Genomic DNA, 17,094 nt, shown 5'->3' with positions numbered 1-17,094 from the left:
CTTATATTTGTGTACCATCTAAAAAATGCAAGTTTTACAAAAAAGTCATGGATCCATTTTAACATCTTGACATATTTAGACCCATTATGTATTGAGCATACATAGATGTACAATGTAGGAAGATGTGGTATGAGTGCCAATGAGACAACTCTCCATCTTGTTAACAATTTATAAAGTTAACCATTATAGGTCAAGGTACCCCCTTCAACACGGAGCCTTGACTCACACAAAACAGCAAGCTATAAAGGACCCCAAATTTACTAGTGTAAAACCATTCAAACTGGAAAACCAATGGTCTAATCTATTTACAACGAGAAATGAGAAACACTTATGAACCACATAAACAGACAACAACCTGTATATCACTAACATGACTAATTGATAATTCTAATATGACGTTCTTTTTTAGCTTTGGGTACAAAGCCATGTTCTAATTCGATTAGAACATGAGCTGCACGTGATTGACGTCACAATTGAAATTGCAATGTCAGATGAATTTTGAACAACGCCAGAGATCAAAATGGACATTTTTGTTGGTGTTGCTTGCTAGGAAATTAAATAAAAACATTCTAAAAGTAATTTTAAATGTTTCTGTTCTTTTTTTATTGATAAACTGTTGATTTCTCTATGACATTTTTGTTCATCAAATCAAAATGGCGGCATTTTGAGCATCTACTATAGGCCCGCTTCGAAGTACAAAAGTTCGAAATATTCCTATTAGAATCGAAATAATTCTATCTTGCCATGCTCTATGCTCATTTTAACATGGGTAGGCATTATATTTGTAAACATTTAATACCTTGCTAACGCTCGGTATTAAGATATTAACAAAAATAATGCCTACCCATGTTAAAATGAGCATAGAGCATGGCATGAAAGAATTATATCTTAAGTAATTGTTCAGATTTCAGCACAAATTTGTTTATAAGATATATTAGTTTGAGTATTGCCCAGCAGTCCTCAACTCTGCCACTAACCTGGAACACTGACCACAAGAAAACAAGCTGTTTCAATAAGGGCTTATTTTCTCATATTGGTACACATCGGAAACAGATGATGCCCCTGCTTGATTATAATGCTAGAAAGGGACACAACTCAAGAACAATAAAAGTAACACTATCCAAACTTGTACTTGATCTGAGTTTTATCAGTCAGGATTCTACTTCGTCAAAATTATCTCCCCATTACGCCAGTTCATTTTCACAATCGTAGAAATGGAAGCTATTGTAGGGATGACGCGCTACCAATTTTGCTCTTGGAAACCGATAAAATTATCCACATTGCACCATTACAATCCTTATATGTCAGTTGTATTTTAAAGACATATGTATCAACTAGCTAATGAGCATCAATTAATGATCTTGTCTGCATTGATTCAACTTAAAACTATTGTCTGATCGTTTGTCAGGTGGAATTTTCAAAAATTCATAAACATTTAAAAAAATTCAAATTAAGGGAGCTACCATTTGATTTTTATGGGGGGGCTAGGATGAAATTTGAAAAAAATAGGCAGGACAGGAGTTTTGAGTTAAAAAAAAAAGGCAGGATGAGCAACTTGGTAAAAAAAAAGGCAGGATGACAATTTGTGTAAAAAAAGTCAGGATAACTAGTAAAAAAAAAGGCAGGACCGAATAGAGTAAAAAATAAAAAGGCAGGACAGAGATTACAACTAAAAAATAAAGCAGGACAAAATTTTTCATCCTAGCCCCCCATAAAAATCAAATGGTAGCTCCGTAAAATATTTCGTGGAAGGGCAGACTAGATTTTTTTAGTGGTTGAAGACTATAAACCCTAGTTATCACACACAAAAAAAAATTATTTTTCGAAGATATGCATTTTCATCATCCAACTTGAAAGACTGTCGTCAAGTACTTTCAGTAAAATAATAGCTATTTGAACACACCTACTCTGTTTTTGTGATTCATTAGATAGGTATTTCACTTGACCCATATATTCCATCTATTAGTACTGTGATTTATTTATGTTATAAAGCCAACCTGTAGCTTTGATATATAAAAATGGTAGAATCTGAAGCGAGACGATGTATGAAATATTCTTGCTTTGTACAATATCAAGACAAAATATTCAAGTTGAATTTCAACTCAAACAAACCCTAACATAAAAAGGTGCACTCGATTTTCTCTTTTCGATACAATTGTTACCCATTTTTGGATATTTTTCTTTAGTCACACAATGGAAGGGCAGACACGAAAATTACTGAACTAATAGATTGATATGTTTTCCGTCCGTGGTAATTCTTTTTTTTTAAATCGGAGGTTATGCATTTTCTACATCCAACTTGAAAGATACCCATGTCGTCGACTTGATATCTAATTGTTCTGCTTAACTATGTACTAAATAATTTGAAAACTTATGCAAATGGTGTTTTTAAAATAAAACACTTCGTAATTGAGAAGAAAATTGTAACTTTTAAAATTTTTGTCACTATAGTAAACATTAAAGTAAACATTTCTCGCCTTCTCTAATAAAGAGCTTCGATTCTTTTGTTCTATTTCAACCGGGTTTCCGACTGTTATGGTGATGAGCATTATATATAAGTTTCATAAGAAATAGTTTGTAGCAAACTAAAGTTTAAGAACACAACACAATTTTGGGAGCTACAGGCGGACAAGGGTAGAACTTATTATAATGCCCCCTTTGCTACTGCAGGGCATAACAACCTTACTATACAGAAAGACAGAAGCCTACTCTGATTAAGAAGGATTAGACTTGTTACCTGTTGCCAGTATACTGCCACCTCAGGTAAGTTGAGACATTCACACAGGTAAACAAGGTTCAGTACGTCTTTCTGGAAACAGCTGCCACCAAATCCTGAAATACCACCATAACCTGCAATTAACAACCAGCTGGTTGTCAGGAGGAGGAGCCAAAGGTTAAAGGTTAAAGACATGCAAAAAGCAGCATAACAGGGATTCAAACATTTATATATCAACAATTTATCAGAATGCATCTGTATTTTTTTAATGCCTAAAAGTTCATATAATATTTTTTTTCCTAACTTTCTTTAAATTGCTCAATAAGTTGTCAATTTTTATAGTTTTTTACCATTTTTTTGTATGCTGAAACATGTGTTAACCAACTTATTTGTCCAATTCCATTAACTTCTGATTACATTTTTTGTAAATTCAGAAAATATTGCGTGCATTTACTATTGCGATTTTGTCATTTTAGACTAAAATGCAATTTTTAATTTTTGTGATATAATGAAAAATCCTGTTTATTTTAAATTAAAACAAATCACTTATTTCTGAATTTAAAGTATTTGTTTTGAGTAAAATTCAAAATTCAAAATTTAAAGCCATGCATTTCTGTCATTTTTATGTAATTTTATAAGGGATGATATTACTGTAAATTCAGAAATTATTGTGTGCATAAATTATTGTCATTTTATCATTTAAGACTATAATGCAATTTTAATTTTTGCAACATGAAAAAAAATCCTGTTTAAATCATATAAAATATATTTCAAAATGTGAGTTTAAATTATTGCGATTATAACCCTGTCACAATTTTCGCAATAATAAAAACATCACAATAATTTCTGAATTTACAGTAATATATTCGCATTATTTTTCTATAAATTTGCAATAATTTGTTAAGGAATATAAGCTGGATAACAGTATTCTGTAATATTCCCTTAAACAAAATGGTTTACATTGAATTCATTTGTAAATGTTTTCAGAAAATTTCTTGTATATTTTGAATCCCTGTTGACATGGAAAAGGAAAACATGCAAAGATAATTGTAATGTTAATTGAACAAAGAAAAGTAATATATAAAAACATTGTAATCTTTATAATATACATATATATTATAGATCATAAGTAATTAATAAAAAAAAATGTGCTGCAGGATGAATAAATATTTCTTTTCAACATACAAGCTCTACAGCTATTTTTCAGTTTTCTAGCTCTATAATTCAGGTTTTTTTTGTTGAAATTTTCTAGCTCTAATTGTGGTGTATATACATGATTAAAATCTAGCAAGTTTTCGTTATACATGTGACTCAAATTATAAATTTAGCTCTTCACATTTTCTAGTTCAAATCATAAATTCAGCTCTTCACATTTTCTAGTTCAAATCATAAATTCAGCTCTTCACATTTTCTAGTTCAAATCATAAATTCAGCTCTTTATATTTTCTAGTTCAAATTATAAATTTAGCTCTTCACATTTTCTAGTTCAAATCATAAATTCAGCTCTTCACATTTTCTAGCTCAAATTATAAATTAAGTATATCACATTTTTTAGCTTTATAATAAATTCAGTTTTTCACATTTCTAGCTCTAATTATAAATTCAGTCTTCACATTTCTAGCTCTAATTATAAATTCAGTCTTCACATTTCTAGCTTTCTATTAATTATAAATTCAGTCTTCACATTTCTAGCTCTAATTATAAATTCAGTCTTCACATTTCTAGCTTTCTAATTATAAATTCAGGGGTTGAAAATTTTTGTTACAGCTAGCTAGCTCAGGACTTATTGGCAACAGGATTTTACTAGCCCTGTTGGAAGAACTGCTAGTCATGCTTGTCAATCAAAACTGACCTGCTAGCCCTAGTATGCCTTAAAAATTAAGAGTTTGCTGCATAATACAAAGTAGGTGCCCTTTGTTTTGAAGGAGACATTATACACTGTATTTAATATTTTTTGTTGATCTGTTATTTATTCTTTTGGTGCTTAACCTAACTTAGTTATTCCCACATTCAAAGCAGACTTTTTATTGGCGTGCTTGGGGCTACTAACGGCAATATTCACGGAGCATTGTCTGTTTTTTTCATCAGCAACAGCAAACCTTGCCAGGGTAATCATTGTGTCCCAGTTCTGCCAACTTTTCTGGAAGTGAATGCGTGATTTGTTGGCCAAATTGTTAAGATCAAAGAGAAAAAACAATAGATCAAAGGAAAATGCCGCCAAATAAGCATAAACATGTATGAGTCTCGCGCTAAAGACTTGACAGCCCTGCTGTCCTGGACACTATTATTTTTTTCCGCGGTTTTTCCCTGTCGTATTTAGCATTTTGGGGGGATGAATTTTCAGCCTCGTTACTCCATTCATCTACCGTTTTTCGTTTTGAAACTAACAAAGTTCCAGGGGTTTCCGTACTAAAATATTAAGAAATATTTTGTTGCATAGTTTCGTGCTCAAGAGCTGTGCAACAAGACATGTCAATACCAATCAATACATCATACCCCCTAATAACGTTTATTGAAAATCTCGGCACGATAAGCAATGTACAATACCTCAATCCATGGTATGAGAAATCGATATTTAAAGTACGAGAATCAACACATGATACCAGGTCACCCAGACATGCCAGAGTTATTTGTTCTATGTTTAAAATATGTACAACAGGACCTGTACAAACCAATTCAAATTCTTGGAATCCCGGATGACTTAATTGAATCGAAATGACTAACATAGAATAGTGATGAAGGGATTTTTCACTTTCTATTTTGGAAACGTCAAGAATTTTTTGTTACTAGTCCGTCGGGCATATCGGATTACACATTTTAATTGCCCGAGGCGTAAATGATCTAGTCCCGGGAGTCGGGCTAGTGGATTTTTTAACCCCTGAAATTCAGTCTTCACATTTCTAGCTCTAATTATAAATTCAGTCTTCACATTTCTAGCTCTAATTTTCAATTAAGTTCTTCGCATTTCTAGCTGTAATTTTCAATTAAGTTCTTCACATTTCTAGCTGTAATTTTCAATTAAGTTCTTCACATTTCTAGCTCTAATTATAAATACAGCTCTTCACATTTTGTAGCTCTCATTATCATTTCTGGTTTTCACATTTTCTAACTCAAATGATTAATTCAGTCTTCACAGAAAGGGGTTCAACTGTCAAATTAATACTTTTGACTTGCAAGTCAATAATACATCAGTGTTATTCTTTAGCTTATTTTGACAAAATTTTACCAAACTGATTGCTTAAAGAAAAAATGCCCCATTAAGGATGGGAATCCAAACAACATATTAACTTTTTTTTTAAATAATTGATTTTTTTATAAAAATCCAATTTTTAGTTTTTGAAGATTACACTTTCTAAAAGAAGACAACATTTCTGTATTCTTATATTAAAATTCACTAGGTATTTCAATGCCACTTTAAATCAGTAAAAACAAACCATCATAGAGGAAAACTTAACGCTAGATGAGGACCAATCATCATGAAGTACCAATAATGGCAAAATAATTAGACTGTTGTCTGCTCTATAGTCAGGTTGTTGTCGCTTTGACACATTCCCCATTTCCTTTCTCAATTTTATTATAAATAATACTTCTGTCATGTCTGTTAGACCACAGCATTTAATAAAACTATCAGAAATTGTAGTAATTTCTATAAAAATCAGCAGTTTTACATAAAAATGTACAAACATGGATGAAAACATTCAACATAACAATTCCATATGATGGTATTCATGTTATTACATTAAATACTTATCAAATTAGCATTTTAAATATCTTATACTTTTTCTCCATCTTAAAACTTTCTGAATTGTTCTTTTAGATGTAAGACAATGATTGGTACTGAATTCATGCAAAAATATGGATAAGAGAAAAATCTGAGGGAATTTTTGATCAATACATGCACATCTTTGAAAACTCTGAGCAAAACCTAATTTAGGGGTAAAACCAATATATCAATTTGGTATTTATAACAAAATTTACTAATACCATCATTGGTCCACAGTACTTACCGACACTAACAAGTAACCATAATTGTTCTAATATGTAAAATATTGTACATTTTACTGCTTTTTCTACATCAATTTTTGACTTATCAACTATATTGTTAAAGGTGTGTGTATATTGTTAGAGGTGTGGTCATATTATTAGGTTGTGTAATTATTGTTGTTAGGGGTATGAACATATTGTTAATGGCATTTGCTTTTTGTAAAATACAGGTGTGTTCATTTTGTTTAAGTTGTTTTAATATTGGAAGTTAGGGGAGTATTCAGATTGTTAGAAATGTAAGAATAGTGTTCATATTAGTAGTATAGTGTTCACAATGTTATGGGAGAGTTCATATTGATGAGGGTATGTTTACAATGTAAAGGAGGTGTTAATATTGTTAGGGGTGTGTTCACATTGTAAGAGGCATGTTCATAGCCAGACTAGTGAAACATTTGATAAGCATCTCCACAGCAAGGTAGAGGAGGATTAAAATAACCAATATAGTAATACCCATACCCTTTAACTATTATATTTAAATCCCTAATTTTATCATCATGGAGTTTTAATGAAAAAATTGCAATATTTTTTGAAAGTTAAGATATTTTAAGAAAATTTAATTGCATCAAATAACATGAAGACTGCATTCTATCTTGCGTTAAATTTTTAACTTATTCTGAATTACAATAATTTGTCAATGAACACCAAATCTGCTCTTTGTCTCAATAACAAAACAGCACATGCTCTCTTTGTCTCAGTCACTGAACGGCACATGCTCTCTTTGTCTCAGTCACTGAACGGCACATGCTCTCTTTGTCTCAGTCACTGAACGGCACATGCTCTCTTTGTCTCAGTCACTGAACGGCACATGCTCTCTTTGTCTCAGTCACTGAACGGCACATGCTCTCTTTGTCTCAGTCACTGAACGGCACATGCTCTCTTTGTCTCAGTCACTGAACGGCACATGCTCTCTTTGTCTAAGTCACTGAACGGCACATGCTCTCTTTGTCTCAGTCACTGAACAGCACATGCTCTCTTTGTCTCAGTGTTGTGTGTAAGGTAATGCAAGGTAGTTAACCCAACGTAACATGTAGGTTCATCTTTATAACTTTATGTCTTGCATTTACCACCTAAGAACTTTGTTTAATCTAGTCTCCATAACAACGACAACATTACACTTACTACAACTGTCTATTAAAAGAGGTATTGTATCCATAACAACTTGCAATTGTCTTACTAACATAATTTTTCAGAATTTACTGTTCATTCTGGTATCCATGACAATGACACTTACCCACACTAGCTTTCAGGAATTTATTGCCTATTCTGGTATCCATGCCGACAGCATGTGCTACTTCGGTAACATCTGCTCCAGTTGATTCACAAATTGCTGACATGGCATTTATTGAGGAGATTCTTTGTGCTAAAAATGCATTGGCTGCCTGTAAAAAAAATATCAATAAAAACATGTCAAAATGTGTAAACAAATAGTATTGATCACAGAAGTGTCAAAACATGTACAAAGAACTGTGTAATTGCTTCTGGATGTCTATTAAGTATTAGTGTAAATAGCATATAAACCAGGTATATACTTTAAATCCTATTTCTGATTTGTTTGCTTTCAAGTCTTTCTAAAAAATAATCAAGTTACAATTATTGACTGCAGTTCTTATATTTCAATGTTATTGGTTTAAAAAAAAATACCAACCATTAAAAGTTCTGAATACCATGTATTAACCACTGTATATGTTACTATTTTAGGTAGTTTTTCAGTCTTCCTAGTCAAATAAACTAATTTGTTCAGATATGTATTCATGGTTTTTCTTTTACAAATTGTGACTTGGATGGAGTTGTCTCATTAGCACTCATACCACATCTTCTTATATCTATAGCTATTTAAACTAACCAGTTTCGACAATTCTGAAGACCATGTGTTCATAGTTATAATTCTATCTTTAGACACCCAATGTCCATACACCCAACATAATGCCTGGATGGCCTCGTGACCTTCTGGTGTTTGGTCCCCTCCAATCAAAACTCTGTCTGGTTGTAACAGATCCTTCACAGCTGTACCCTCAGCTAAGAATTCGGGGTTGGACAAAATCTGTAAGATTATCAACATATAACAGAAACAATGATGGTTTGGTTAGTCAGTCCAAATCTTTAACACTGCATACACTGTTGTATGCTAAGAATTCACGGTTTGACAAAATCTGTAAGAATACCAACATATAACAGAAACAATGATTGTTTGTGTCAGGGAATGTCACACAAAACTTGTTAGACTGTATCTTAGTGTCTAGGATGAGTTACCTTGTTAGCATGAGCCTCTAAGTAACACTGATTATGATAATTGTGTTTGATACTGAATAGTGCAATCACAGCACTAAATTTATAGAGTTATCTCCCCTACCAGGTTGTTTGCTTTTTGTCAAACTTTAATTTCTCTGTTTATGTTAATACCTGACACTTAACCCCTAATTTTGCTTATTGACATCTAAAGCACTCACACATTGGCATCATGTATTTTCTTATGTGCTCATACAATGTATGTAAACATTTTCCCTGACTGTCTGTGCTATCTAATAATTAGAAAAATAAAGACAAGCTGTATTACTTTACCTTGAGAGACAATAAAGGTTTTTTGGCTGTACTATATCCTTGTCCGCATAACCTCAAGGTTGACGAATAATCATGATTATCTGATTTTTCAAGTATGTTTAACATTAGCTTTCAATATACTTATGATACTCTAAGCAGCTTTGACTGTTACTCAGTACTAAAATCTTTCCCTTTAGCCTAAGGATTGACCCCTTACCTGATATTTGACCCCAGGTTTCACATTAGCCTTCAGGATTGACCCCTTACCTGATATTTGACCCCAGGTTTCACATTAGCCTTCAGGATTGACCCCTTACCTGATATTTGACCCCAGGTTTCACATTTGCCTTCAGTATATTTGCTATACTCTCTGCAGCCTTGACTGGTACTGTACTTTTCTCCCCCTAAGGACTGACCCCTTACCTGATATTTGACCCCAGGTTTCACATTAGCTTTCAGGATTGACCCCTTACCTCATATTTGACCCCAGGTTTCACATTAGCCTTCAGAACTGATCCCTTACCTGATATTTGACCCCAGGTTTCACATTTGCCTTCAGGATTGACCCCTTACCTGATATTTGACCCCAGGTTTCACATTAGCCTTCAGGATTGACCCCTTACCTGATATTTGACCCCAGGTTTCACATTAGCCTTCAGGATTGACCCCTTACCTGATATTTGACCCCAGGTTTCACATTTGCCTTCAGAATTGATCCCTTACCTGATATTTGAACCCAGGTTTCACATTTGCCTTCAGGATTGACCCCTTACCTGATATTTGACCCCAGGTTTCACATTAGCCTTCAGTATATTTGCTATACTCTCTGCAGCTTTGACTGGTACTGTACTTTTCTCCACCACAATTTTAGACTTGGTTGAGACAGTGGCAATCATTCTAGCAGCTGATTCTATATACTTTAAATCTGCTGCTCTTCCCTAAAACAATAATCAAACAATAAATTTTAGAAAGTACCTGAAAATCTAACAAAAGAATTCAAAATAATTGGCTTCAAATTGGTAACTTTCAAAATGAAACAGCATCATTCGATATAGAGGTACTTATTTTGTTCAATGTAACAATTTTAACTCAGTCACAATTTCATGATACAATAAGTTCCAGTTTGACAGCATAAATGTCATTGAGTTTTGACGTCACAGGTTTCAGTGGGTGTTGACTGAACATTGACATCATAAAATTAAGTGGGTGAGTTAACAAAATAAGTTTAAGTAAGTGATTTGAAACTATAAGTTTAAATGGGTGTGTTAACACCATACATTCCAGAAAGTGTTGACACCATAAGTTTAATTATTTTAAGTTTGAGTGTGGACACAGATCAATGACTTACTTCCCTACACCAGATGTTTGAGTGTGAATGTATACGTAGACACCATTAGGTGTGTAGGTGTGATAACACCACAAAATTAAGTTACTTAAAGTTGGAGTGTGGACACAAATGAATGACTTACCTTCCCTACACCATAATTTTTAGTGGGTGTATTAACACAGATAAATATAAGGTCAGCCTCTATTATTTCTTTTTCCACATCTGTACTGAAGAATAAGTTTTTGCCTCGACATCCTTTCACTATATCATCCAATCCAGGCTAAAAAACAAATACATCAATATACTGAGGTTCTCTATCAAGGAGTTTTATCTTTTATTTGTATATATATATATATATAAAGACATTATCATGTCGTATTCTTTGATTTGATTATATTCAGTTTTTAATGATTGTTTTGGATGAGATAATGTGACATGCTGATATAATAATGATTATTTCTATGCATTCCTACAACAGCTTTACGTCTCCTGTCATATCTACTACATTTACTGAGTAACATTGCTGGAGTAAATGTGATAGATGCACATGATAATTACAACAAAGACTCATTTCATTTACTGAGTAACATTGCTGGGAGTAAATGTGATAGATGCACATGATAATTACAACAAAGACTCATTTCATTTACTGAGTAACATTGCTGGGAGTAAATGTGATAGATGCAAATGATAATTACAACAAAGACTCAATTCATTTAGTGATACATGTATTGTCAGCTTTTTCCTTTAGCAGTTGACTTAACAGTTTTCTAATTTGTGAAAATTTATTAAGCACCGAAGATTTAACCTTTCAATAAGATTAATGTGAACCCTAATATTTAACCTTATAGCAAGAATAATTTGTCCCTTAACTTTGACCTCACAATAAGATTTAAATGCCTTTGTCTTAAGCAGAAATACAGACTCCTCCATCAAATTCTTTCATTATCTTTTTTAATAAACTGTTGACACAGACATATGTCTCGCCTGTTCATGCTGTTGGCATAAAATTCAGTAAAAAATACAATCTGAAGGACAGCATCATTGCTTATTTATAACTAATACAGTCGCTGGACCGTGATCTAGAGCTTATTTATAACTAATACAGTCGTGGACCGTGATCTAGAGCTTATTTATAACTAATACAGTCGCTGGACCGTGATCTAGAGCTTATTTATAACTAATACAGTCGCTGGACAGTGATCTAGAGCTTATTTATAACTAATACAGTCGCTGGACAGTGATCTAGAGCTTATTTATAACTAATACAGTTGCTGGACCAAGATCTAGAGCTTATTTATAACTAATACAGTCGCTGGACTATGATCTAGAGGGCAGGGCCTGAAAATGGTTGACAAACTGAGATGAACAGACAGTTATATAACTTTATTTATAGAAAGTATCTTTTTCTAAGTAATGAAGTAAGTAGTTCCTATCAATCTAACTAAAGCTAAAAAAATGTCAATTGCTATTGCTAATTAATTCAAGTCCAAAGGGAGCAGGGCCTGGAACTAGCTGTCAATCTGATATGTCCATAGGGGACAGGGCCTGGAACTAGCTGTCAATCTGATATGTCCATAGGGGACAGGGCCTGGAACTAGTTGTCAATCTGATATGTCCATAGGGGACAGGGCCTGGAACTAGCTGTCAATCTGATATGTCCATAGGGGACAGGGCCTGGAACTAGCTGTCAATCTGATATGTCCATAGGGGGCAGGGCCTGGAACTAGTTGTCAATCTGATATGTCCATAGGGGGCAGGGCCTGGAACTAGTTGTCAATCTGATATGTACTGATAGTGAAGCAACTTTATACAAAATACCATTGATCTATCAACATTAATTCATATCAAACTAACTTAAGCAGAAAAAATAATAATTGTTGTTTGCCATTATGGCTGAAGGGAGAAAATAATCCCTTTGCCCAGCTTTCCACAACCTTTGTTTCTATCATAAATTGCTCTATCATCAACACTTTCTAGTTTTCAACCAGAAAGCAAAAGTTTATATAAATGAAATGAAATGATCAATATAACATCCTTTTTTCAACTTGTTTTTTTCTAGAGCAATAGTTCACAGACATATGTCATGTCATTTTTTTCAAGTTATAAAACATTACTTTCTTCAAACATATCAATAATTACTTGAACTTTCATTGATTATTTTCAAGGGCAAATAACAATTTTACAGAAGGTTATAAACTATTTTTCTCACCTATACCACATGTATGTAAAGCACTAATATAAACTCATATTGTAAACGTTCACAGATTTTGTATTATTCACAATTAAATCTGGTCATTGTTAGAATAGCCCATCAATTCTGAATACAGTATGTAACCAGGTGTTAAGCAGGGCGCAGCTTTATACGACCGCAGATGTCAAACCCTGAACAATTGGGGCAAGAATGAACACAACATTTAAGCTTGATATACAGCTTTGAATTTAGATTGTGATCAAAAAGGCGTAGGTCCAATAAGGACTGATTTTGGCCTCAAATGTCAGGTTCATCTAACGAAAGATTTTGGACACTTTTTAAACACTTAAGTGTCTATTTCAGTTGATTCAATTAGTTTGAGTGAAAGATTTTAACTGATTCCGTCATTAAAACGCTTTGATTCAAGCTTAAAGATGAAAAATCTATCAAATATATGCCAAAAATGTCACTTTTCAAATGGTTTTTGTCAAAAATGAAAGTGACCATCCGTGTTCATCCTCAACCTTTATGTATGTGATTGTATGATGATCAAATACAACTTACATTTCAATATTAAAGAATGAACACAAATGCGGCCACTTTCATTTAAGATGGAAACCGTCTTAAATTTAACTAAAATGCTAAAATTGTGAAGATTTCAGTAATTTAGCATGATTTGATGAGGCTAGTACACGGTATGTGTGCATTGTATTGTCAAAAACAGCCCATATTTATGTAGCAGAAGCATTCTACTTTCCAATAAATAACTTTCCAGTTATATTTTTACATTTTTCAAAACTGCTATATTTTGGGGCCAAAAAGGGGTCTTACTGAACCTACTCCTTTGACATAATATAAGTTTCTGACACAAAACAACTGTCAAGATCTTACAAATCTATTGCACAATATTGTCCAATTAAAAAAATTTTCTTCAACCTTTTGGTAAAAATTTATAGAGATCCATTCACTAAAACTTAAGTTATTCATGTCCAGAAACTAATTATATTATAAATGAGTCTTAAGACAACGCAGACGATGAAAACATGATACCATTATATGGCGCAAAAAAATATGTCACTCATATAATAAAAGAAATACAATGCATAGCATATACAAATATAATGAGAACACAACAAGCTTTCATTTTTTGTCATGATTTTGAACAAACATTTCAAAAGTCTGATAGTTATCAAATATCAAAAATTTCTATGAATAAAAATTGATGTGGGTTAGGGGTATATATGTCAATTGATGAGATAGCAACTCAAAAATTATAGTTCTGTCTTTAATAAGTAATGTGTGCTTATAGATTATCTGTGGTTCTAAAAACTTTTTCCGGAGTTGTTTATATCTATCTTCCGTCGTAACATGCATGGAATCAATGATTATATATATGACTTATAATATATATACAAATGTATCATCCTTCTCTCACTTTACTCTACTGGGAAAAAAGTACCCATTCTAAGATGTGCAGTTTCAGATGGAAAAAGATCACTAAGATTAAAGCAAAAATGAAAAAAACAGAATTAATATGATTTATTTCTTAATACTAACCAAAGCAACAATGATGAATTTTATGAAAATGATCACAAACCTCAAATATTGGTAATCTGTCTGAATTCCACTGTGCTATTCTCTCTTCACTGAGGTCAACCACTGTTACTTGGATACTGGGACAATTGTGAGCAATGATTGCACATGTCGGTCCCCCAACATAGCCGGCTCCTATACAACAAATCTTCCCGATTGTCATGTCAAGTTTACTACAATAAAATAATTTCTCCATTGTTAAATTTTTAATCACAATCAGGTAAGTTCACTATAAAACACTGAAGATCCTCCAAATCTTTATTGGCTAACTATAAGTTATACAGGACTTTCTTCTTATATCAAACTAATTAAATTGAAGAAAACAAAAACTGCTGATTTCTTGCTATCCTACATCCAATGATGCAACTTTGTATATCTTACAAAAATTTGATTATACAAATTCTGTTTCCTACACATGTTGCTTAATAAAAGGTTTTGTGCTATGCTAATGTACATGTAACATGTGTTAATATATATCTTTATACATGTATATTTAAGAAATGAAAATCATTTAAATTTTTATATTTAATTCATTTTATGAACATTTACAAATCAAATTTATCTATATAGAGAATGTAACGCACGATAAATCCCTTTAATTCTAAAAGTAAATAATTAAATAAGGAAATCCTATTTTGTGACAGTCTCAAGTAATTTGGTTTATCTTGTTGATTATTTTACTTAAGACTCTGATGTCAATGGTCAAAATAAGGATTTATTCATTTTATTACATTGTATATAATCATCAGGACTTATATCTTCAACTCATGTTTACGTGTAACAATTAAATGGACATGTCCTATCCAAAAAGTTCATGGGACTATCTAAATAAATATATATAAATATATTGTACATTGATTAAAATTGTCTATATATAACCATAAAGCAAAGATTTCTCCATTGTCATGATAATAAATATAAGATTTGTCACCAATGAGAGTTACAACATTAGTACAACTGTATATATAATAAAACCAAGACTTCATCTTGTGCAAAAGTACTATTATTTATTTGAACTTTTTGGAAATCAAAAATCTTTTATCATCCAAAAGACAGACAGCATCAAGGCTAAAATTAAAATAGGACAAGTCTACAAAACATATATATGTAAAAAAAAGTTTAAGTTAATTAAGATGTAAATCCAAATAGGACAAGTCTACAAAACATATATATGTAAAAAAAAGTTTAAGTTAATTAAGATGTAAATCCAGAGTTTTAAAAGGGGAAGTGGGGGAGGGCTGTATTAAGACTGCATTTATCAATTCATTTATATAAAATCTTCCTTTTATCAATTCATTTATATAAAATCTTCCTTTTATCAATTCATTTATATTAAATCTTCCTTTTATCAATTCATTTATATAAAATCTTCCTTTTATCAATTCATTTATATAAAATCTTCCTTTTATCAATTCATTTATATTAAATCTTCCTTTTATCAATTCATTTATATTAAATCTTCCTTTTATCAATTCATTTATATTAAATCTTCCTTTTATCAATTCATTTATATTAAATCTTCCTTTTATCAATTCATTTATATTAAATCTTCCTTTTATCAATTCATTTATATTAAATCTTCCTCTAATTTAACAAAAACACAAATATATTTACATGTCAAATGTTGTAATGATTTAAAAACAATATCAAAATTATGTATTATCAATTAATCATAATGTCAAAAGTTCCAACTGTCAAGTTTGTTTGATAGAATCACATGTTTCCCACATACAACCTAAAAATTATTATCAGTTACTTAATGCAATCTTATTTTCTTCTTTACATTTATATTGTTAAATTATAAAATATTTACCAAAGCTTCATTATTGTTCAATAAATCCAATCACAAAATATAAAACTCTTATCATGCAAATAGAAAATCTTTAATCAAACTACAAATATTGTTTTTCATATTTGTAAAACTTGACGTATTTATAATAAATTTTCACATGGCAGTCATGGCAGAATGATCTTAGATTTAAATGATTACGTAGACATAAGTGTTTCGTCATGAAATCCTACTTATATAATTCTGTTAAAGAATGTTTTCCATGATAATTGTCAACGTGGCAAATATAAAAGGGAAAATAGAGGACACAACGTGGCTAATATAAAAGGGAAAATATAGGAGAAACATCATGTCATACTCATAATTTTACACATGCGACAGGCTTTTATTTATACTTGGAATTATTTTTAATTAATTATAAATGGAATTTGCACAATTTCTTGTGCTTGAAATTTTTTTAACTTTCCATGTTTTTTCTGTATTATAATGTTTTGAGCGGCGAATTACACTTTCCATAAAATGTATTATTTATAGATTGTATTGTGTGCACATTACAAACTATTGAAAATGTGCTTTCTTCTTTGTAATAGAAAGTGTTGTGTGTGGCACAGAACATTAAAATTCAGAATAAAAATTGAATTTATCAAAAATTTCAAGCACAAGAAATTATGCAAATTCCACAATTAAATATATTTACAAGTTGAAATAATAGCCTGCTATGTATACAAATGATATAATGCAGTTCTTCTGAGTTTCACCTGTTTAAGGAAGTTTGCTACTCAGTTTCAAAATAATTAGCTTTCCATAACATAAGTAATGTTTGCTACTAGTATATATTGATAGGGGATTAATTAAGGAATAAAAAAAGCAAAACAATATAGAGGACAATGGGC

The 17,094-nt window shown here is 31.6% G+C and overlaps 1 protein-coding gene across 5 annotated transcripts in view; it reads right to left on the bottom strand.

The window, feature by feature from the left end:
* Positions 1 to 17,094, bottom strand: part of LOC139486611 (UDP-glucose 6-dehydrogenase-like) — a 28,870-nt gene that overhangs the window by 5,065 nt on the left and 6,711 nt on the right. Inside the window, exons 1-7 of one of the 5 annotated variants that reach the window (XM_071271536.1) lie at positions 16,226 to 16,366; positions 14,417 to 14,585; positions 10,768 to 10,905; positions 10,072 to 10,236; positions 8,604 to 8,801; positions 7,992 to 8,139; positions 2,738 to 2,832 (exon numbers count right to left, since the gene is read on the bottom strand). In XM_071271536.1, coding sequence (XP_071127637.1) covers positions 2,738 to 2,832; positions 7,992 to 8,139; positions 8,604 to 8,801; positions 10,072 to 10,236; positions 10,768 to 10,905; positions 14,417 to 14,585; positions 16,226 to 16,236 — 924 coding nt within the window. In that variant the 5' untranslated portion in view covers positions 16,237 to 16,366. Of the gene's footprint in view, positions 1 to 2,737; positions 2,851 to 7,991; positions 8,140 to 8,603; positions 8,802 to 10,071; positions 10,237 to 10,767; positions 10,906 to 14,416; positions 14,609 to 16,225; positions 16,367 to 17,094 lie in introns of those variants that run through there. The other 4 variants (XM_071271534.1, XM_071271538.1, XM_071271537.1 and 1 more) reach the window with 4 other exon arrangements.

This window comes from Mytilus edulis, chromosome 8 (assembly GCF_963676685.1).
Source record: "Mytilus edulis chromosome 8, xbMytEdul2.2, whole genome shotgun sequence".
Taxonomy (NCBI): Eukaryota; Metazoa; Mollusca; class Bivalvia; order Mytilida; family Mytilidae; genus Mytilus; species Mytilus edulis.
Note: the sequence above shows the minus strand (reverse complement) of the source record. Positions and strands in the feature narration are given on the sequence as shown.